Source organism: Oncorhynchus keta, chromosome 19 (genome assembly GCF_023373465.1).
Source record: "Oncorhynchus keta strain PuntledgeMale-10-30-2019 chromosome 19, Oket_V2, whole genome shotgun sequence".
NCBI lineage: Eukaryota > Metazoa > Chordata > Actinopteri > Salmoniformes > Salmonidae > Oncorhynchus > Oncorhynchus keta.
Window position 1 is genome coordinate 81,507,371 of NC_068439.1, and position 22,959 is coordinate 81,530,329.

The window sequence follows — 22,959 nt, forward strand, 5'->3', positions numbered from 1 at the left end:
AATGTTTTTCTTGTCCTTTTTAAGTGGTGTTTGTTGAAATGATCATTCAGAATCTATAGCCACTTGACTGTATTATGGAATGTGTTCATATGTTCTCTGAGTGTCTCCTCCTCTCCTCTCTGTCCAGGTGAGGATCCTGCAGGCTACAGGTCTTCCCCGTCACCTGGGTAACTTTGTGTTCTGCCAGTACCACTTCTGGGGGCAGGACGAGCCTGAGTTCATCGCCCCGGAGATGGAGCCCTCACCTCCGTCAGCCATCAGCAAAGAGCCCCTCTGCACCGTGCTGTTTGACAGTAGCAAGGTGGGACTGTGGCTCGGTCACATAGAGACGGGCATAGAAACCTTTAATAGCCGTAGAGGACAGCAGAGGAGTCTCTCTCTACATATTTTATAGAAAAGCCTAAACTTCTGCATGTGTCCTGTGCTATAATGTGTTGGTCGTATTAGATTTGATTAAACAGACTCGTTCTAACTGAAAGCTGGGTATACAGCTGACAGGAGCAACGTGGGACAATGAGCTAGGCCTGTCACCACAAACACTGAGGCCGTGGCTCGTCTCCTGGGAACGCTGAGGCCGTGGCTCGTCTCCTGGGAACGCTGAGGCCGTGGCTCGTCTCCTGGGAACGCTGAGGCCGTGGCTCGTCTCCTGGGAACGCTGAGGCCGTGGCTCGTCTCCTGGGAACACTGAGGCCGTGGCTCGTCTCCTGGGAACGCTGAGGCTCGTCTCCTGGGAACGCGGAGGCCGTGGCTCGTCTCCTGGGAACACTGAGGCCGTGGCTCGTCTCCTGGGAACGCTGAGGCCGTGGCTCGTCTCCTGGGAACGCTGAGGCCGTGGCTCGTCTCCTGGGAAAGCTGAGGCCGTGGCTCGTCTCCTGGGAACGCTGAGGCCGTGGCTCGTCTCCTGGGAACGCTGAGGCCGTGGCTCGTCTCCTGGGAACGCTGAGGCCGTGGCTCGTCTCCTGGGAACGCTGAGGCCGTGGCTCGTCTCCTGGGAACGCTGAGGCCGTGGCTCGTCTCCTGGGAACGCTGAGGCCGTGGCTCGTCTCCTGGGAACGCTGAGGCCGTGGCTCGTCTCCTGGGAACGCTGAGGCCGTGGCTCGTCTCCTGGGAACGCTGAGGCCGTGGCTCGTCTCCTGGGAACGCTGAGGCCGTGGCTCGTCTCCTGGGAACGCTGAGGCCGTGGCTCGTCTCCTGGGAACGCTGAGGCCGTGGCTCGTCTCCTGGGAACGCTGAGGCCGTGGCTCGTCTCCTGGGAACGCTGAGGCCGTGGCCCGTCTCCTGGGAACGCTGAGGCCGTGGCCCGTCTCCTGGGAACGCTGAGGCCGTGGCCCGTCTCCTGGGAACGCTGAGGCCGTGGCCCGTCTCCTGGGAACGCTGAGGCCGTGGCCCGTCTCCTGGGAACGCTGAGGCCGTGGCCCGTCTCCTGGGAACGCTGAGGCCGTGGCCCGTCTCCTGGGAACGCTGGAGGCCGTGGCCCGTCTCCTGGGAACGCGGAGGCCGTGGCCCGTCTCCTGGGAACGCGGAGGCCGTGGCCCGTCTCCTGGGAACGCGGAGGCCGTGGCCCGTCTCCTGGGAACGCGGAGGCCGTGGCCCGTCTCCTGGGAACGCGGAGGCCGTGGCCCGTCTCCTGGGAACGCGGAGGCCGTGGCTCGTCTCCTGGGAACGCGGAGGCCGTGGCTCGTCTCCTGGGAACGCGGAGGCCGTGGCTCGTCTCCTGGGAACGCGGAGGCCGTGGCTCGTCTCCTGGGAACGCGGAGGCCGTGGCTCGTCTCCTGGGAACGCGGAGGCCGTGGCTCGTCTCCTGGGAACGCGGAGGCCGTGGCTCGTCTCCTGGGAACGCTGAGGCCGTGGCTCGTCTCCTGGGAACGCGGAGGCCGTGGCTCGTCTCCTGGGAACGCGGAGGCCGTGGCCCGTCTCCTGGGAACGCGGAGGCCCGTCTCCTGGGAACGCGGAGGCCCGTCTCCTGGGAACGCGGAGGCCCGTCTCCTGGGAACGCGGAGGCCCGTCTCCTGGGAACGCGGAGGCCCGTCTCCTGGGAACGCGGAGGCCCGTCTCCTGGGAACAGAATTAGTAATCATGAAGTAAAGTAGGGCAGAGGAGAAGTCTATCCACATACAGATATTAATCCCTCCAGACATTTTGTATGGCTCTTGTCCTGTGTACAACCAGACATGCGAGGACAGACACACCAACTCAAAACCTGGAAACTTGCTGCTTGTTCTTTATTCTCCCTGATTCTGGGAATCCTTCAACCATGATTTTTTTTGTAAAAGCCAAAACATTTTGGGAGTGTTACCAGAGCAAAGCGACATACGTGGCTCAGGAGCTGTGTTGGATCTCATAATCTGACAGAATTGGAATGATTGTGTGTCCAGTGTTTGTCTCATGTGTCTTTTTGTGTGCTCTGTTGTTTGTTTGTTCCCAGGAGATGGAGGTGTGTGTGTCCGAGGAGTTTGTGGAGTTTGTGGCGGAGGGGGCAGTGGCCATCGAGGTATTCGGACATAAGCAAGTCAACCACCGCAGGAACCTGGCTCTCTGGGATCTGGGAGTCATTCAGGCCAAGACACGAACCCTCAGAGAGAGGTAGGTTGGCTGGCTGGCTGGGGGAAGAGGGGTATGTTGGCTGGCTGGCTGGGGGAAGAGGGGTATGTTGGCTGGCTGGCTGGGGGAAGAGGGGTATGTTGGCTGGCTGGCTGGGGGAAGAGGGGTATGTTGGCTGGCTGGCTGGGGGAAGAGGGGTATGTTGGCTGGCTGGCTGGGGGAAGAGGGGTATGTTGGCTGGCTGGCTGGGGGAAGAGGGGTCTGCTGATAGGGGTAAACTGGTAGGGGTAGCGGGGTCAGATGTTGGGGATAGAGGGGTCGGCTGGTAGAGGAGTTGGGGGGTAGGGGTGGAGGGTTTAGGTAGAGGGGTATGCTGATAGGGGTAAACTGGTAGGGGCAGCGGGGTCGGCTGTTGGTGATAGAGGGGTCGGCTGGTAGAGGGGTCGGCTGTTGGGGATAGAGGGGTCGGTTGTTGGGGATAGAGGGGTCGGCTGGTAGAGGGTTCTGCTGTTGCGGATAGAGGGGTCGGCTCGTAGGGGTGGAGGGTTTAGGTAGAGGGGTATGCTGGTAGGGGTGGCAGGGTAGGCTGGTAGGGATAGAGGGGTGGGGCTAGAAGGGTAGAGGGGTGGGGCTAGAAGGGTAGAGGGGTGGGGCTAGAAGGGTAGAGGGGTGGGGCTAGAAGGGTAGAGGGGTGGGGCTAGAAGGGTAGAGGGGTGGGGCTAGAAGGGTAGAGGGGTGGGGCTAGAAGGGTAGAGGGGTGGGGCTAGAAGGGTAGAGGGGTGGGGCTAGAAGGGTAGAGGGGTGAGGCTAGAAGGGTAGAGGGGTGAGGCTAGAAGGGTAGAGGGGTGGGGCTAGAAGGGTAGAGGGGTGGGGCTAGAAGGGTAGAGGGGTGAGGCTAGAAGGGTAGAGGGGTGAGGCTAGAAGGGTAGAGGAGTGGGGCTAGAAGGGTAGAGGGGTGAGGCTAGAAGGGTAGAGGGGTGAGGCTAGAAGGGTAGAGAGGTGGGGGAGGAGGTGGACGCTCAGAGAGAGGTACAGTATTCTGCCTTGGGGGAGAGGGAAGGATGGGTATCCAAAAAGGACATGTGGTTTGCAACCAGGATCACACAGAAAAACAATACATGAAGACGGGTCAGGTGACTGGAGCTGTGGGTTGTTATATAACCAGGTGGAGCTGTGGGTTGGTATATAACCAGGTGGAGCTGTGGGTTGTTATATAACCAGGTGGAGCTGTGGGTTGGTATATAACCAGGTGGAGCTGTGGGTTGTTATATAACCAGGTGGAGCTGTGGGTTGGTGTATAACCAGGTGGAGCTGTGGGTTGTTATATAACCAGGTGGAGCTGTGGGTTGGTATATAACCAGGTGGAGCTGTGGGTTGTTATATAACCAGGTGGAGCTGTGGGTTGGTGTATAACCAGGTGGAGCTGTGGGTTGGTATATAACCAGGTGGAGCTGTGGGTTGGTGTATAACCAGGTGGAGCTGTGGGTTGGTGTATAACCAGGTGGAGCTGTGGGTTGGTGTATAACCAGGTGGAGCTGTGGGTTGGTGTATAACCAGGTGGAGCTGTGGGTTGGTGTATAACCAGGTGGAGCTGTGGGTTGGTGTATAACCAGGTGGAGCTGTGGGTTGGTATATAACCAGGTGACTAGAGCTGTGGGTTGGTGTATAACCAGGTGGAGCTGTGGGTTGGTGTATAACCAGGTGGAGCTGTGGGTTGGTGTATAACCAGGTGGAGCTGTGGGTTGGTGTATAACCAGGTGGAGCTGTGGGTTGGTGTATAACCAGGTGGAGCTGTGGGTTGGTGTATAACCAGGTGGAGCTGTGGGTTGGTATATAACCAGGTGACTAGAGCTGTGGGTTGGTGTATAACCAGGTGACTAGAGCTGTGGGTTGGTGTATAACCAGGTGGAGCTGTGGGTTGGTGTATAACCAGGTGGAGCTGTGGGTTGGTGTATAACCAGGTGGAGCTGTGGGTTGGTGTATAACCAGGTGGAGCTGTGGGTTGGTGTATAACCAGGTGGAGCTGTGGGTTGGTATATAACCAGGTGGAGCTGTGGGTTGGTATATAACCAGGTGGAGCTGTGGGTTGGTGTATAACCAGGTGGAGCTGTGGGTTGGTGTATAACCAGGTGGAGCTGTGGGTTGGTGTATAACCAGGTGGAGCTGTGGGTTGGTATATAACCAGGTGGATCTGTGGGTTGGTGTATAACCAGGTGGAGCTGTGGGTTGGTATATAACCAGGTGGAGCTGTGGGTTGGTATATAACCAGGTGGAGCTGTGGGTTGGTATATAACCAGGTGGAGCTGTGGGTTGGTATATAACCAGGTGGAGCTGTGGGTTGGTGTATAACCAGGTGGAGCTGTGGGTTGGTATATAACCAGGTGGAGCTGTGGGTTGGTATATAACCAGGTGGAGCTGTGGGTTGGTGTATAACCAGGTGGAGCTGTGGGTTGGTGTATAACCAGGTGGAGCTGTGGGTTGGTGTATAACCAGGTGGAGCTGTGGGTTGGTGTATAACCAGGTGGAGCTGTGGGTTGGTATATAACCAGGTGGAGCTGTGGGTTGGTATATAACCAGGTGACTAGAGCTGTGGGTTGGTATATAACCAGGTGACTAGAGCTGTGGGTTGGTATATAACCAGGTGGAGCTGTGGGTTGGTGTATAACCAGGTGGAGCTGTGGGTTGGTGTATAACCAGGTGGAGCTGTGGGTTGGTGTATAACCAGGTGGAGCTGTGGGTTGGTGTATAACCAGGTGGAGCTGTGGGTTGGTGTATAACCAGGTGGAGCTGTGGGTTGGTGTATAACCAGGTGGAGCTGTGGGTTGGTATATAACCAGGTGGAGCTGTGGGTTGGTATATAACCAGGTGGAGCTGTGGGTTGTTATATAACCAGGTGGAGCTGTGGGTTGGTATATAACCAGGTGGAGCTGTGGGTTGGTATATAACCAGGTGGAGCTGTGGGTTGGTATATAACCAGGTGGAGCTGTGGGTTGGTGTATAACCAGGTGGAGCTGTGGGTTGGTGTATAACCAGGTGGAGCTGTGGGTTGGTATATAACCAGGTGGAGCTGTGGGTTGTTATATAACCAGGTGGAGCTGTGGGTTGGTATATAACCAGGTGGAGCTGTGGGTTGGTATATAACCAGGTGGAGCTGTGGGTTGTTGTATAACCAGGTGGAGCTGTGGGTTGGTGTATAACCAGGTGGAGCTGTGGGTTGGTGTATAACCAGGGGGAGCTGTGGTTTGGTATATAACCAGGTGGAGCTGTGGGTTGGTATATAACCAGGTGGAGCTGTGGGTTGGTATATAACCAGGTGGAGCTGTGGGTTGGTGTATAACCAGGTGGAGCTGTGGGTTGGTGTATAACCAGGTGGAGCTGTGGGTTGGTGTATAACCAGGTGGAGCTGTGGGTTGGTGTATAACCAGGTGGAGCTGTGGGTTGGTGTATAACCAGGTGGAGCTGTGGGTTGGTGTATAACCAGGTGGAGCTGTGGGTTGGTGTATAACCAGGTGGAGCTGTGGGTTGGTGTATAACCAGGTGGAGCTGTGGGTTGGTGTATAACCAGGTGGAGCTGTGGGTTGGTATATAACCAGGTGGAGCTGTGGGTTGGTATATAGCCAGGTGACTAGAGCTGTGGGTTGGTATATAACCAGGTGACTAGAGCTGTGGGTTGGTATATAACCAGGTGGAGCTGTGGGTTGGTATATAACCAGGTGACTAGAGCTGTGGGTTGGTATATAACCAGGTGACTGGAGCTGTGGGTTGGTATATTAACTTTTTTTATCTCTGATTCAGAGGTGTCGGGTTGAATGCGGACGACACATTTCAGTGGAATGAATTTTTTTTTTGTGCAGTTTTGTTATTCTTTAGTTGTTTTTTAAAATCCTTTTATTCTTGTTCTGTAGTAAATGTTTTAGTTTTCTTATCCTCTTATTCTTGTTCTGTAGTAAATGTTTTAGTTTTCTTATCCTCTTACACTTGTTCTGTAGTAAATGTTTTAGTTTTCCTATCCTCTTATTCTTGTTCTGTAGTGAATGTTTTAGTTTTTTTCCTGTGAAGCACATTGTGTTGTTTTCCATGTCTGAAATGTTCTGTATAAATAAACCTTGATTTGATTACTGTGTGTGTGTGTGTGTGTGTGTGTGTGTGTGTGTGTGTGTGTGTGTGTGTGTGTGTGTGACCAGGTGGAGTGAGGTGACTCGTAGATTAGAGCTGTGGGTTCAGGTGTTGGAGCTGAATGACTCAGGAGAGTTCACCCCTGTAGAGGTCCTACCACCCAAGGACGTGGGCACCGGGGGCATCTTCCTGCTCAGACAGGTTTGGGAGCTTGTTTTCTGTGTGCAGTACAGGACACAGTGTGTTTTGGCGCTACCTCTTGGGAGTGTCTACAAGAGTTGTTTTATTTGATGTATATTAGATGTTTAGTAGGGAAAGTCTGTGATCCCTGCAGGGCCAGTCTGTAACCTGAACCCTGTCTCCCCCTCCCCGGGGCCAGTCTGTAACCTGAACCCTGTCTCCCCCTCCTCATGGCCGGTCTCTAACCTGAACCTTGTCTCCCCCTCCTCAGGGCCAGTCTCTAACCTGAACCCTGTCTCCCCCTCCTCAGGGCCAGTCTCTAACCTGAACCCTGTCTCCCCCTCCCCAGGGCCAGTCTCTAACCTGAACCCTGTCTCCCCCTCCCCGGGGCCAGTCTGTAACCTGAACCCTGTCTCCCCCTCCTCAGGGCCAGTCTGTAACCTGAACCCTGTCTCCCCCTCCCCGGGGCCAGTCTGTAACCTGAACCCTGTCTCCCCCTCCTCAGGGCCAGTCTGTAACCTGAACCCTGTCTCCCCCTCCTCAGGGCCAGTCTCTAACCTGATCCCTGTCTCCTCCTCCTCAGGGCCAGTCTGTAACCTGAACCCTGTCTCCCCCTCCTCAGGGCCAGTCTCTAACCTGAACCATGTCTCCCCCTCCCCGGGGCCAGTCTGTAACCTGAACCCTGTCTCCCCCTCCTCAGGGCCAGTCTCTAACCTGAACCCTGTCTCCCCCTCCCCGGGGCCAGTCTGTAACCTGAACCCTGTCTCCCCCTCCTCAGGGCCAGTCTGTAACCTGAACCCTGTCTCCTCCTCCTCAGGGACAGTCTGTAACCTGAACCCTGTCTCCTCCTCCTCAGGGCCAGTCTGTAACCTGAACCCTGTCTCCTCCTCCTCAGGGCCAGTCTGTAACCTGAACCTTGTCTCCTCCTCAGGGCCAGTCTGTAACCTGAACCTTGTCTCCCCCTCCTCAGGGCCAGTCTGTAACCTGAACCCTGTCTCCCCCTCCTCATGGCCGGTCTCTAACCTGAACCCTGTCTCCCCCTCCTCATGGCCGGTCTCTAATCTGAACCTTGTCTCCCCCTCCTCATGGCCGGTCTCTAACCTGAACCCTGTCTCCCCTTCCTCGGGGCCAGTCTGTAACCTGAACCCTGTCTCCCCCTCCTCAGGGCCAGTCTCTAACCTGAACCCTGTCTCCCCTTCCTCGGGGCCAGTCTGTAACCTGAACCCTGTCTCCCCCTCCTCAGGGCCAGTCTCTAACCTGAACCCTGTCTCCCCCTCCTCAGGGCCAGTCTCTAACCTGAACCCTGTCTCCCCCTCCCCGGGGCCAGTCTGTAACCTGAACCCTGTCTCCCCCTCCTCAGGGCCAGTCTCTAACCTGAACCCTGTCTCCCCCTCCTCAGGGCCAGTCTCTAACCTGAACCCTGTCTCCCCCCCCCCGGGGCCAGTCTGTAACCTGAACCCTGTCTCCCCCTCCTCAGGGCCAGTCTCTAACCTGAACCCTGTCTCCCCCTCCTCAGGGCCGGTCTCTAACCTGAACCCTGTCTCCCCCTCCTCAGGGCCAGTCTGTAACCTGAACCCTGTCTCCCCCTCCCCAGGGCCAGTCTCTAACCTGAACCATGTCTCCCCCTCCCCGGGGCCAGTCTGTAACCTGAACCCTGTCTCCCCCTCCTCAGGGCCAGTCTCTAACCTGAACCCTGTCTCCCCCTCCCCGGGGCCAGTCTGTAACCTGAACCCTGTCTCCCCCTCCTCAGGGCCAGTCTCTAACCTGAACCCTGTCTCCCCCTCCCCGGGGCCAGTCTGTAACCTGAACCCTGTCTCCCCCTCCTCAGGGCCAGTCTGTAACCTGAACCCTGTCTCCCCCTCCTCAGGGCCAGTCTCTAACCTGAACCCTGTCTCCCCCTCCCCGGGGCCAGTCTGTAACCTGAACCCTGTCTCCCCCTCCTCATGGCCGGTCTCTAACCTGAACCCTGTCTCCCCCTCCTCAGGGCCAGTCTCTAACCTGAACCCTGTCTCCCCCTCCCCGGGGCCAGTCTGTAACCTGAACCCTGTCTCCCCCTCCTCAGGGCCAGTCTCTAACCTGAACCCTGTCTCCCCCTCCTCATGGCCGGTCTCTAACCTGAACCCTGTCTCCCCCTCCTCAGGGCCAGTCTGTAACCTGAACCCTGTCTCCCCCTCCCCAGGGCCAGTCTCTAACCTGAACCATGTCTCCCCCTCCCCGGGGCCAGTCTGTAACCTGAACCCTGTCTCCCCCTCCTCAGGGCCAGTCTCTAACCTGAACCCTGTCTCCCCCTCCTCATGGCCGGTCTCTAACCTGAACCCTGTCTCCCCCTCCCCGGGGCCAGTCTGTAACCTGAACCCTGTCTCCCCCTCCCCAGGGCCAGTCTCTAACCTGAACCCTGTCTCCCCCTCCTCATGGCCGGTCTCTAACCTGAACCCTGTCTCCCCCTCCTCAGGGCCAGTCTCTAACCTGAACCATGTCTCCCCCTCCTCAGGGCCAGTCTCTAACCTGAACCCTGTCTCCCCCTCCCCGGGGCCAGTCTGTAACCTGAACCCTGTCTCCCCCTCCTCAGGGCCAGTCTCTAACCTGAACCCTGTCTCCCCCTCCCCGGGGCCAGTCTGTAACCTGAACCCTGTCTCCCCCTCCTCATGGCCGGTCTCTAACCTGAACCCTGTCTCCCCCTCCTCAGGGCCAGTCTCTAACCTGAACCCTGTCTCCCCCTCCTCAGGGCCAGTCTCTAACCTGAACCGTGTCTCTCCCTCCCCAGGGCCAGTCTCTAACCTGAACCCTGTCTCCCCCTCCCCAGGGCCAGTCTCTAACCTGAACCCTGTCTCCCCCTCCCCGGGGCCAGTCTGTAACCTGAACCCTGTCTCCCCCTCCTCAGGGCCAGTCTCTAACCTGAACCATGTCTCCCCCTCCCCGGGGCCAGTCTGTAACCTGAACCCTGTCTCCCCCTCCTCAGGGCCAGTCTCTAACCTGAACCCTGTCTCCCCCTCCTCATGGCCAGTCTCTAACCTGAACCCTGTCTCCCCCTCCTCAGGGCCAGTCTCTAACCTGAACCGTGTCTCTCCCTCCCCAGGGCCAGTCTCTAACCTGAACCCTGTCTCCCCCTCCCCAGGGCCAGTCTCTAACCTGAACCCTGTCTCCCCCTCCCCGGGGCCAGTCTGTAACCTGAACCCTGTCTCCCCCTCCTCAGGGCCAGTCTCTAACCTGAACCCTGTCTCCCCCTCCCCAGGGCCAGTCTCTAACCTGAACCGTGTCTCCCCTCCCCAGGGCCAGTCTCTAACCTGAACCCTGTCTCCTCCTCCCGAGGCCAGTCTGTAACCTGATCCCTGTCTCCCCCTCCCCAGGACCAGTCTCTAACCTGAACCTTGTCTCCCCCTCCCCAAGGCCAGTCTCTAACCTGAACCCTGTCTCCTCCTCCCGAGGCCAGTCTGTAACCTGATCCCTGTCTCCCCCTCCCCAGGACCAGTCTCTAACCTGAACCTTGTCTCCCCCTCCCCAAGGCCAGTCTCTAACCTGAACCCTGTGTCCTCCTCCCCATGGCCAGTCTCTAACCTGAACCCTGTCTCCCCCTCCCCAGGGCCAGTCTCTAACCTGAACCTTGTCTCCCCCTCCCCAGGGCAAGTCTCTAACCTGAACCTTGTATCCCCCTCCCCAAGGCCAGTCTCTAACCTGAACCCTGTCTCCCCCTCCCCAGGGCCAGTCTCTAACCTGAACCTTGTCTCCCCCTCCCCAGGGCCAGTCTCTAACCTGAACCCTGTCTCCCCCTCCCCAGGGACAGTCTCTAACCTGAACCATGTCTCCCCCTCCCCAGGGCCAGTCTGTAACCTGATCCCTGTCTCCCCCTCCCCAGGACCAGTCTCTAACCTGAACCTTGTCTACCCCTCCCCAAGGCCAGTCTCTAACCTGAACCCTGTCTCCCCCTCCCCAAGGCCAGTCTCTAACCTGAACCCTGTCTCCCCCTCCCCAGGGCCAGTCTCTAACCTGAACCCTGTCTCCCCCTCCCCAAGGCCTGTCTCCCCCTCCCCAGGGCCAGTCTCTAACCTGAACCCTGTCTCCCCCTCCCCAGGGCCAGTCTCAAACCTGAACCCTGTCTCCCCCTCCCCAGGGCCAGTCTCTAACCTGAACCCTGTCTCCTCCTCCCCAGCGCCAGTCTCTAACCTGAACCCTGTCTCCCCCTCCCCAGGGCCAGTCTCTAACCTGAACCCTGTCTCCCCCTCCCCAGGGCCAGTCTCGTCGTGTTCAGGTGGAGGTCCGGTCCGTACAGGACTCGGGCACCATGCCTCTCATTGCCACAAAAATCCTCTCTGTTTCCATCGGCAACGTGGAGGTTCGGCAGGCCCGCCCTTCGGATGAGGACATGGACAGCTATCAGGTAACACTGATTGGAATCAGTTTATGGTAGTCTGAGACATTGGGAGAACCTCAATTGTATTTCCTTGACTCCTCGTGTCCTCACTCCTCTCCTCCTTCTCAAAGCCCATTGGATTTAAATGTCAGAGGTTCCTCCCCTCTCATCTTCTCTTCCAATGGGCTTTGATAGGAAGGAGAGGAGAGAGAAAGGAATAAAGGCAATGCAGTTGAGATTCTCCCTGTGAGGTGAGTGAAGGAGGAGATTCTCCCTGTGAGGTGAGTGAAGGAGGAGATTCTCCCCGTGAGTTGAGTGAAGGAGGAGATTCTCCCCGTGAATTGAGTGAAGGACGGAGGAGACTCTCCCCGTGAGGTGAGTGGAGGACGGAGGAGTTTCTCCCCGTGAGGTGAGTGGAGGACGGAGGAGATTCTCCCCGTGAGGTGAGTGGAGGACGGAGGGGATTCTCCCCGTGAGGTGAGTGGAGGACGGAGGGGATTCTCCCCGTGAGGTGAGTGGAGGACGGAGGGGATTCTCCCCGTGAGGTGAGTGGAGGACGGAGGGGATTCTCCCCGTGAGGTGAGTGGAGGACGGAGGGGATTCTCCCCGTGAGGTGAGTGGAGGACGGAGGGGATTCTCCCCGTGAGGTGAGTGGAGGACGGAGGAGTTTCTCCCCGTGAGGTGAGTGGAGGACGGAGGAGATTCTCCCCGTGAGGTGAGTGGAGGACGGAGGAGTTTCTCCCCGTGAGGTGAGTGGAGGACGGAGGAGTTCTCCCCGTGAGGTGAGTGGAGGACGGAGGAGTTTCTCCCCGGAGGGAGGACGGAGGAGATTTCTCCCCGTGAGGAGGGGATTCTCCCGTGAGGTGAGTGGAGGACGGAGGAGATTCTCCCCGTGAGGTGAGTGGAGGACGGAGGGGATTCTCCCCGTGAGGTGAGTGGAGGACGGAGGGGATTCTCCCCGGAGGTGAGTGGAGGACGGAGGGGATTCTCCCCGTGAGGAGTGGAGTGGAGGGGACGGAGGGAGGACGGAGGAGTTTCTCCCGTGAGGTGAGTGGAGGACGGAGGAGTTTCTCCCGTGAGGTGAGTGGAGGACGGAGGAGTTCTCCCGTGAGGTGAGTGGAGGACGGAGGAGATTCTCCCGTGAGGTGAGTGGAGGACGGAGGGATTCTCCCCGGAGGGGATTCTCCCCGTGAGGTGAGTGGAGGACGGAGGGTGAGTGGAGGACGGAGGGGATTCTCCCCGTGAGGTGAGTGGAGGACGGAGGGGATTCTCCCCGATGAGTGGAGGACTCCCGTGAGGTGAGTGGAGGACGGAGGGGATTCTCCCCGTGAGGTGAGTGGAGGACGGAGGAGATTCTCCCCGTGAGGTGAGTGGAGGACGGAGGAGATTCTCCCCGTGAGGTGAGTGGAGGACGGAGGGGATTCTCCCCGTGAGGTGAGTGGAGGACGGAGGGGATTCTCCCCGTGAGGTGAGTGGAGGACGGAGGGGATTCTCCCCGTGAGGTGAGTGGAGGACGGAGGAGTTTCTCCCCGTGAGGTGAGTGGAGGAAAGTAGTCACGTTTTTTTTCTCAGTTGTGCACACCGTACCGAAACAGAAATGTTGTTCTTATTGGACAAGTTCAGATAGTACCAGGGCTGAGGTGTGAGTCTGTGTAGGAGAAGACAATCTATATAGGAGGGATAGAGCTGAGGTGTGTGTGTGTGTGTGTGTGTAGGAAGTTGATCTGGAGAGGTTGAGGGACCAGTGGCTGACCACCCTCACTACGAGACAAGAGTACCTGGACCAGCACCTGCAGAAGATGGTCCAAAAGCCCGGTCAGCCCTGACTAACACTCTACATTACACACCCGAGCATATTGATGACCTCCTCACGACACACATTACACCCCGAGCATATTGATGACCTCCTCACGACACACATTACACACCGAGCATATTGATGACCTCCTCACGACACACATTACACACCGAGCATATTGATGACCTCCTCACGACACACATTACACACCGAGCATATTGATGACCTTCTCACGACACACATTACACACCGAGCATATTGATGACCTCCTCACGACACACATTACACACCGAGCATAATGATGACCTCCTCACGACACTACATTACACACAGAGCATATTGATGACCTCCTCACGACACACATTACACACCGAGCATATTGATGACCTCCTCACGACACACATTACACACCGAGCATATTGATGACCTCCTCACGACACACATTACACACCGAGCATATTGATGACCTCCTCACGACACACATTACACCCCGAGCATATTGATGACCTCCTCACGACACACATTACACACAGAGCGTATTGATGACCTCCTCATGACACACACTACATTACACACAGAGCGTATTGATGACCTCCTCACGACACACATTACACCCCGAGCATATTGATGACCTCCTCACGACACACATTACACACCGAGCATATTGATGACCTCCTCACGACACACATTACACACTGAGCATATTGATGACCTCCTCACGACACACATTACACACCGAGCATATTGATGACCTCCTCACGACACACATTACACACCGAGCATATTGATGACCTCCTCACGACACTACATTACACACAGAGCATATTGATGACCTCCTCACGACACACATTACACACCGAGCATATTGATGACCTCCTCACGACACACATTCCACACCGAGCATATTGATGACCTCCGCACGACACACACTACACACCGAGCATATTGATGACCTCCTCACGACACACACTACATTACACACAGAGCGTATTGATGACCTCCTCACGACACACACTACATTACACACAGAGCGTATTGATGACCTCACGACACACATTACACACCGAGCATAATGATGACCTCCTCACGACACACATTACACAACGAGCATAATGATGACCTCTTCACGACACTACATTACACACAGAGCGGATTGATGCCCTCCTCACGACACACACTACATTACATACAGAGCGTATTGATGACCTCACAACACACACTACATTACACACAGAGCGTATTGATGACCTCCTCACAACACACACTACATTACACACAGAGCGTATTGATGACCTCACGACACACACTACATTACACACAGAGCGTATTGATGACCTCCTCACGACACACACTACACACCGAGCGTATTGATGACCTCCTCACGACACACACTACACACCGAGCATATTGATGACCTCCTCACGACACACACTACATTACACACAGAGCGTATTGATGACCTCCTCACGACACACACTACATTACACACAGAGCGTATTGATGACCTCCTCACGACACACATTACACACTGAGCGTATTGATGACCTCCTCACGACACACATTACACACCGAGCATAATGATGACCTCCTCACGACACACACTACATTACACACAGAGCGTATTGATGACCTCCTCACGACACACATTACACACAGAGCGTATTGATGACCTCCTCACGACACACATTACACACTGAGCGTATTGATGACCTCCTCACGACACACATTACACACCGAGCATAATGATGACCTCCTCACGACACACATTACACACCGAGCATATTGATGACCTCCTCACGACACACACTACACTACACACCGTGCATATTGATGACCTCCTCACGACACACACTACATTACACACAGAGCGTATTGATGACCTCCTCACGACACACACTACACACAGAGCGTATTGATGACCTCCTCACGACACACATTACACACTGAGCGTATTGATGACCTCCTCACGACACTACATTACACACAGAGCGTATTGATGACCTCCTCATGACACACACTACATTACACACAGAGCATATTGATGACCTCCTCACGACACACATTACACCCCGAGCATATTGATGACCTCCTCACAACACACATTACACACAGAGCGTATTGATGACCTCCTCATGACACACACTACATTACACACAGAGCGTATTGATGACCTCCTCACGACACACATTACACCCCGAGCATATTGATGACCTCCTCACGACACACATTACACACCGAGCATATTGATGACCTCCTCACGACACACATTACACACCGAGCATATTGATGACCTCCTCACGACACACATTACACACCGAGCATATTGATGACCTCCGCACGACACACACTACACACCGAGCATATTGATGACCTCCTCACGACACACACTACATTACACACAGAGCGTATTGATGACCTCCTCACGACACACACTACATTACACACAGAGCGTATTGATGACCTCACAACACACATTACACACCGAGCATAATGATGACCTCCTCACGACACACATTACACAACGAGCATAATGATGACCTCTTCACGACACTACATTACACACAGAGCGGATTGATGCCCTCCTCACGACACACACTACATTACATACAGAGCGTATTGATGACCTCCTCACAACACACACTACATTACACACAGAGCGTATTGATGACCTCCTCACGACACACACTACATTACACACAGAGCGTATTGATGACCTCCTCACGACACACACTACACACAGAACGTATTGATGACCTCCTCACGACACACACTACACACAGAGCATATTGATGACCTCCTCACGACACACACTACATTACACACGAGCGTATTGATGACCTCCTCACGACACACACTACATTACACACAGAGCGTATTGATGACCTCCTCACGACACACACTACATTACACACAGAGCGTATTGATGACCTCCTCACGACACACACTACATTACACACAGAGCGTATTGATGACCTCCTCACGACACACATTACACACTGAGCGTATTGATGACCTCCTCACGACACACTACACACCGAGCATAATGATGACCTCCTCACGACACACATTACACACCGAGCATATTGATGACCTCCTCACGACACACATTACACACCGAGCATATTGATGAACTCCTCACGACACACACTACACACTGAGCGTATTGATGACCTCCTCACGACACTACACTACACACAGAGCGTATTGATGATCTCCTCACGACACTACACACAGAGCGTATTGATGACCTCCTCACGACACACATTACACACAGAGCGTATTGATGACCTCCTCACGACACACATTACACACAGAGCGTATTGATGACCTGTACTCCTGACTGCTGTCTCAAGTCCAGTCAGATTCAAAGCCTCTGTCTGATTGCTCTGTCTGGAGCTTTCTGTTGAGCAGTTTGACAAGACTATAATCAGTGTGTGTGTGTGTGTGTGTGTGTGTGTGTGTGTGTGTGTGTGTGTGTGTGTAGATAAGTCAGAGGATGACGTGGAGAGGGAGGCTCAGCTGTTAGAATGTCGTCTGACCCTGACAGAGGAACGTAACGCCGTCCTGTTACCTTCGGCTGGTAGCGGGATCCCTGGAGCCCCCGCAGAGAGGTAGAGGGTGTGTGTGTTGGGGGGGGGGGGAGTGCTGTGAGCTCCCAGTGTTCTGATTGGTTAATTTCCCCCTATTCCAGAGTTCCTGTTCCTGGGATGGAGACTCACATTCCTGTCCTCTTCCTGGACCTTAGTGGTACGTTCTGCTCTTTTCTGCTCTTCCCTTCTCTCTTTTCCTCTCCTTCTCTCTTTTCCTCTCTCCTTCTCTCTTTTCCTCTCTCCTTCACTCTTTCCCTTCTTCACTCTCCCTTCTTCATGTTAGATAAACTAATTGGCCGCATTTCAGGCAGTTAAGAAATAGGTCTGCCTCCTCAATTAAGAGAGAGGTGTGCCTCCTCAATTAAGAGAGAGGTGTGCCTCCTCAATTAAGAGAGAGGTGTGCCTCCTCAATTAAGAGAGAGGTGTGCCTCCTCAATTAAGAGAGAGGTGTGCCTCCTCAATTAAGAGAGAGGTGTGCCTCCTCAATTAAGAGAGAGGTGTGCCTCCTCAATTAAGAGAGAGGTGTGCCTCTTCAATTAAGAAAGCTAAATCAAGCTACTCTAATCTCTAATTTCTATCGGACTGCTGCAGGTTCATCTACATTTTCTGAACTGTTCAATGAACTGAAGCAAGGAAATTCTTCTCCTTCCCTGCCTAAGAAAGTTGTCAGACTCTGGCATCATTACTGAAAGAAATGAGAAGTGATGCTTTTAAAAAGCATTTTATTTTGGCAGGCTTTTTATTTGAAAGAAACTGTGGTTTAATTGACCCTGGTCAGCCAGCCAGTCAACTGCCCGCCCCTCATTCAGACTCCAGTTGGCTCATTGGCAGATCAGTCAACTGCCCGCCCCTCATTCAGACTCCAGTTGGCTCATTGGCAGATCAGTCAACTGCCCGCCCCTCATTCAGACTCCAGTTGGCTCATTGGAAGATCAGTCAACTGCCCGCCCCTCATTCAGACTCCAGTTGGCTCATTGGAAGATCAGTCAACTGCCCGCCCCTCATTCAGACTCCAGTTGGCTCATTGGAAGATCAGTCAACTTCTACTGAATGTTTATTTTAACTTCAACAACGTTCTACTAGTGATGTGCTAGATGCCTTGCTTAAAAAATATATATATCCTGGGGCTGATTTGCTTGATCTTTTCATGCTGCAGCTTCCTGGTCCTCTTGATCTTTTCATGCTGCAGCTTCCTGTTCCTCTTGATCTTTTCATGCTGCAGCTTCCTGTTCCTTTTGATCTTTTCATGCTGCAGCTTCCTGTTCCCCTTGATCTTTTCATGCTGCAGCTTCCTGTTCCTCTTGATCTTTTCATGCTGCAGCTTCCTGTTCCCCTTGATCTTTTCATGCTGCAGCTTCCTGTTCTTCTTGATCTTTTCATGCTGCAGCTTCCTGTTCCCCTTGATCTTTTCATGCTGCAGCTTCCTGTTCCCCTTGATCTTTTCATGCTGCAGCTTCCTGTTCCTCTTGATCTTTTCATGCTTCAGCTTCCTGTTCCTCTTGATCTTTTCATGCTGCAGCTTCCTGTTCCTCTTGATCTTTTCATGCTGCAGCTTCCTGTTCCTCTTGATTGCAGAGTCATTGACACACACGATTATCGGCAGAGTTTGGAAGGCAGCCCGTGTGCTCCCTCTCCACAAAGGCGGTGACCCCCCTCATGCCGATTTTTATTTGATTTTTATTATTTAGGTCGATCTTGAAATTTTCTTGCCTAGAAAAACTCAGCATAGACTCTCTGTCTAAATGAAGACACCTTAGTCTCAGCATTGACTCCCTGTCTAAATAAAGACACCTTGGTCTCAGCATTGACTCTCTGTCTAAATAAAGACACCTTGGTCTCAGCATTGACTCCCTGTCTAAATGAAGACACCTTGGTCTCAGCATTGCCAAATAAAGGTTAAATCAGATGTATTTTGGCGTCGACTCTGAACCCTCCTCTCTCTCTCTATCTGTCTCTCTCTCTATCTGTCTCTCTCTCTGTCTCTCTCTCTATCTGTCTCTCTCTCTCTGTCTCTCTCTCTCTCTCTCTCTCTCTCTCTCTAGCTGATGATTTCCAGGACAACCTGTCTGCTCCGCTGGCTGGAGGTCTGGACGCCATGCTGAACCATGAGGATGAGGATGAGTTCTTCGACCTGCACATCGTCAAACATTCCGATGGAGAGGTGAGCTAACGGTCTTAAAGACACAAACTGGAGCTGAAACCGACTGAGGCTCTAACACCAGTAGTGATTTCCTGGTCCAAATCAACACCTGGTATTTTCTTCAGACACTTGTCATAGATCTGAAAGGATCCGATGTGTAGGAACCGGTGCTACCGGCCCGGTGGAATCTCTGCCGAGCTGCTTACTCCTATCAGACCCCTTTTAAGGTGTAAAAGAAGTAACGAGGGGACTAGATGTTGAACCAGGCATGTATCATCCCCCTCCCCAGGTTGGTGCGGAGGCGGCGTGGGACTCTACGGTACATGACTGTCCCCAGTTGAGTCGCAGCGCGTCGGCTGACCTCCGAGTGTACCTGACAGTCAGGGTCGTAGTTCAGCTCTCACACCCTGCTAACATGCAGCTGGTTCTCAGAAAACGCATCTGTGTCAACCTAGCTGGAAGACAGGTAGGAGTCACACAGTGTTTATATCGTGGGTATAGTTGATGTTTATATCGTGGGTATAGTTGATGTTTATATCGTGGGTATAGTTGATGTTTATATCGTGGTTATAGTTGATGTTTATATCGTGGTTATAGTTGATGTTTATATCGTGGTTATAGTTGATGTTGATATCGTGGGTGTAGTTGATGTTTATATCGTGGGTATAGTTGATGTTTATATCGTGGTTATAGTTGATGTTGATATCGTGGGTGTAGTTGATGTTTATATCTTGGTTATGTACCAGGGTTGGGGTCAGAGTCTGATGAAGAAGATGTCTCATCGCAGCACCATTCCTGGCTGTGGAGTCACCTTGGAGATCGTCTCCAACATACCTGGGGTGAGAGAAACGCGGGTGTTTTGGTGCCAACACCCGTGAACTCATTTAATTTCAGTTACCTTTGTATATAAATTCCCTTGAGGTTAAATACCTGTTTTTGGATTGAGAACTGGTCACAATAAGTGGTCACTAACTGGTCACAATAAGCAGGAGTAAAAATAACTGGAGAATACGGTAAAAATAACTGGAGAATACGGTAAAAATAACTGGAGAATACAGTAAAAATAACTGGAGAATACAGTAAAAATAACTGGAGAATACAGTAAAAATAACTGGAGAATACAGTAAAAAGAACTGGAGAATACAGTAAAAAGAACTGGAGAATACAGTAAAAAGAACTGGAGAATACGGTAAAAAGAACTGGAGAATACGGTAAAAAGAACTGGAGAATACGGTAAAAAGAACTGGAGAATACGGTAAAAAGAACTGGAGAATACGGTAAAAAGAACTGGAGAATACAGTAAAAAGAACTGGAGAATACTGTAAAAAGAACACAGTAAACATAACTGGAGAATACAGTAAAAAGAACTGGAGAATACAGTAAAAAGAACACAGTAAAAAGAACTGGAGAATACGGTAAAAAGAACTGGAGAATACAGGAAAAAGAACTGGAGAATACAGGAAAAAGAACTGGATAATACAGGAAAAGAACTGGAGAATACGGTAAAAAGAACTGGAGAATACAGGAAAAAGAACTGGAGAATACAGGAAAAAGAACTGGATAATACAGGAAAAAGAACTGGAGAATACGGTAAAAAGAACTGGAGAATACGGTAAAAAGAACTGGAGAATACGGTAAAAAGAACTGGAGAATACGGTAAAAAGAACTGGAGAATACGGTAAAAAGAACTGGAGAATACGGTTAAAAGAACTGGAGAATACGGTAAAAAGAACTGGAGAATACGGTTAAAAGAACTGGAGAATACGGTAAAAAGAACTGGAGAATACAGTAAAAAGAACTGGAGAATACGGTTAAAAGAACTGGAGAATACGGTAAAAAGAACTGGAGAATACGGTAAAAAGAACTGGAGAATACGGTTAAAAGAACTGGAGAATACGGTAAAAAGAACTGGAGAATACAGTAAAAAGAACTGGAGAATACGGTTAAAAGAACTGGAGAATACGGTTAAAAGAACTGGAGAATACGGTAAAAAGAACTGGAGAATACGGTTAAAAGAACTGGAGAATACAGTAAAAAGAACTGGAGAATACAGTAAAAAGTACATAATGTTTTGGTGCCAACATGGCACCCAGAAACTTTTCAATCTCAATGGTGCCCAAACGCAGTTAGCCGAGGTCTGTTTTCATGATTTATGGCACATGTTGATGAGGTCACTGTGATATTGTAACTTTAGATGGGTGTCCAGAAGTAACAGTTGTCATATAGTTTTTGGCTCTGACACATTATCTACAGTGCATTATCTATTAAACATTATTTATGATACATTATCTTATACAGGTAACTGTCAAAAGAACAGAAACACCAACATAAAGTGTCTTTAAAGGGCATTGGTCCACCACGAACCAGAACAGCTTCATTACACCTTGGCATGGATTCTACAAGTGTCTGGAAGTCTATTGGATGGAAGAAACAAGTGTCTGGAAGTCTATTGGATGGAAGAAACAAGTGTCTGGAAGTCTATTGGATGGAAGAAACAAGTGTCTGGAAGTCTATTGGATGGAAGAAACAAGTGTCTGGAAGTCTATTGGATGGAAGAAACAAGTGTCTGGAAGTCTATTGGATGGAAGAAACACCATTCTTTCATCCTTTGGGGTTCTGTTGATGGTGGTGGAAAACTCTGTCTCGGACGCCTCTTCAAAATCTCCCATAAGATCTGGTGACTGAGAAAGCCATGGGTAATGGGTTACATTGTTTTCATGCTCATCAAACCATTCAGTGACCTCTCGTGCCCTGTGAATGGGGGCATTGGGGCATCGTCATGATATCTAAAATAATGGCCTGCCAGGCATTATTATACATGACCCTAAGCATGATGGAATGTTAATTGCTTAATTAACTCAGGAACCACACCTTTTTTTGTCGAAGCACCTGCTTTCAATATACAGTACTTTTGTATCACTCATTTTCTCAGGTGTTTGCATTATTTTGGCAGTTACCTGTATATCATCGATGCTTCTCCCCCCCCTCCAGGATGTCCAGGGTCCAGAGGACAGAGAGATGCTGGCCAGACTAGCCGCCAGTGTGGATGTTCAGGATGTCCAGTCAGGGGACAGTGAGGCTGCCATAGAGAAGTACCTCCGCAGTGTCCTGGCTGTGGAGAATATACTCACCCTGGACCGACTACGACAGGTAGACGGACAGGCAGACCTCTCCACAATAATACATACAGTCGTGGCCAAACGTTTTGAGAATGACACAAAGTTTGCTGCTTCAGTGTCTTTAGATATTTTTTGGTCAGATGTTACTCAATGGTGCCTGAAGTATAATTCCAAGCATTTTATAAGTGTCAAAGGCTTTTATTGACAATTACATGAAGTTGATGCAAAGAGTCAATATTTGTAGAGTTGACACTTCTTTTTCAAGACCTCTGCAATCCGCCCTGGCATGCTGCCAATTAACTTCTGGGCCACATCCTGACTGATGGCAGTCCATTCTTGCTTAATAAATGCTTGGAGTTTGTCAGAATTTGTTGGTTTTTGTTTGTCCACCCACCTCTTGACGATTGAATCAATGGGATTCAGGTCTGGGGTGTTTCCTGGCCATGTTTCCTGGCCAAAATATCAATGTTTTGTTCCCCGAGCCACTTAGTTATCACTTTTGCCTTATGGCAAGGTGCTCCATCATGCTGTAAAAGGCATTGTTCGTCAGTAAACTGTTCCTGGATGGTTGGGAGAAGTTGCTCTTGGAGGATGTGTTGGTACCATTCTTAATTCATGGCGGTGTTCTTAGGCAAAATTGTGAGTGAGCCCACTCCCTTGGCTGAGAAGCAACCCCACACATGAATTGGATGCTTTACTGTTGGCATGACACAGGACTGATGGTAGCACTCACCTTGTCTTCTTCAGACAAGCTTTTTTCTGGACGCCCCAAACAATCGGAAATGGGATTCATCAGAGAAAATGACTACCCCAGTCCTCAGTAGTCCAATCCCTGTACCTTTTGCAGAATATCAGTCTGTCCCTGATGTCTTTCCTGGAGAGAAGTGGCTTCTTTGCTGCCCTTCTTGACTCCAGGCCATCCTCCAAAAGTCTTCGCCTCGCTGTGCGTGCAGATGCACTCACACCTGCCTGCTGCCATTCCTGAGCAAGCTCTGTACTGGTGGTGCCCCAAACCCGCAGCTGAATCAACTTTAGGAGACGGTCCTGGCACTTGCTGGACATTCTTGGGCGCCCTGAACCCTTCTTCACAACAATTTAACTTCTCTCCTTGAAGGTCTTGATGATCC

At 52.3% G+C, this 22,959-nt stretch overlaps 1 protein-coding gene and 1 long non-coding RNA gene across 2 annotated transcripts in view; one reads left to right on the top strand and one right to left on the bottom strand.

Moving 5' to 3' along the window:
- Positions 1–22,959, top strand: part of LOC118379916 (kinesin-like protein KIF13B) — a 101,842-nt gene that overhangs the window by 62,632 nt on the left and 16,251 nt on the right. Inside the window, exons 24-34 of the mRNA XM_052471493.1 lie at positions 128–301; positions 2,426–2,583; positions 6,726–6,858; positions 11,063–11,212; positions 12,901–13,000; positions 16,468–16,594; positions 16,675–16,730; positions 18,616–18,734; positions 19,003–19,179; positions 19,460–19,552; positions 21,705–21,863. Coding sequence (XP_052327453.1) covers positions 128–301; positions 2,426–2,583; positions 6,726–6,858; positions 11,063–11,212; positions 12,901–13,000; positions 16,468–16,594; positions 16,675–16,730; positions 18,616–18,734; positions 19,003–19,179; positions 19,460–19,552; positions 21,705–21,863 — 1,446 coding nt within the window. The remainder of the gene's footprint in view (positions 1–127; positions 302–2,425; positions 2,584–6,725; positions 6,859–11,062; positions 11,213–12,900; positions 13,001–16,467; positions 16,595–16,674; positions 16,731–18,615; positions 18,735–19,002; positions 19,180–19,459; positions 19,553–21,704; positions 21,864–22,959) is intronic.
- LOC127909521 (uncharacterized) lies at positions 13,226–16,395 on the bottom strand. Its single transcript, XR_008071713.1, has 3 exons — positions 15,315–16,395; positions 13,897–14,903; positions 13,226–13,775 (listed from the first exon to the last, which is right to left on the bottom strand). It is a non-coding gene; the product is annotated as an uncharacterized LOC127909521 (long non-coding RNA).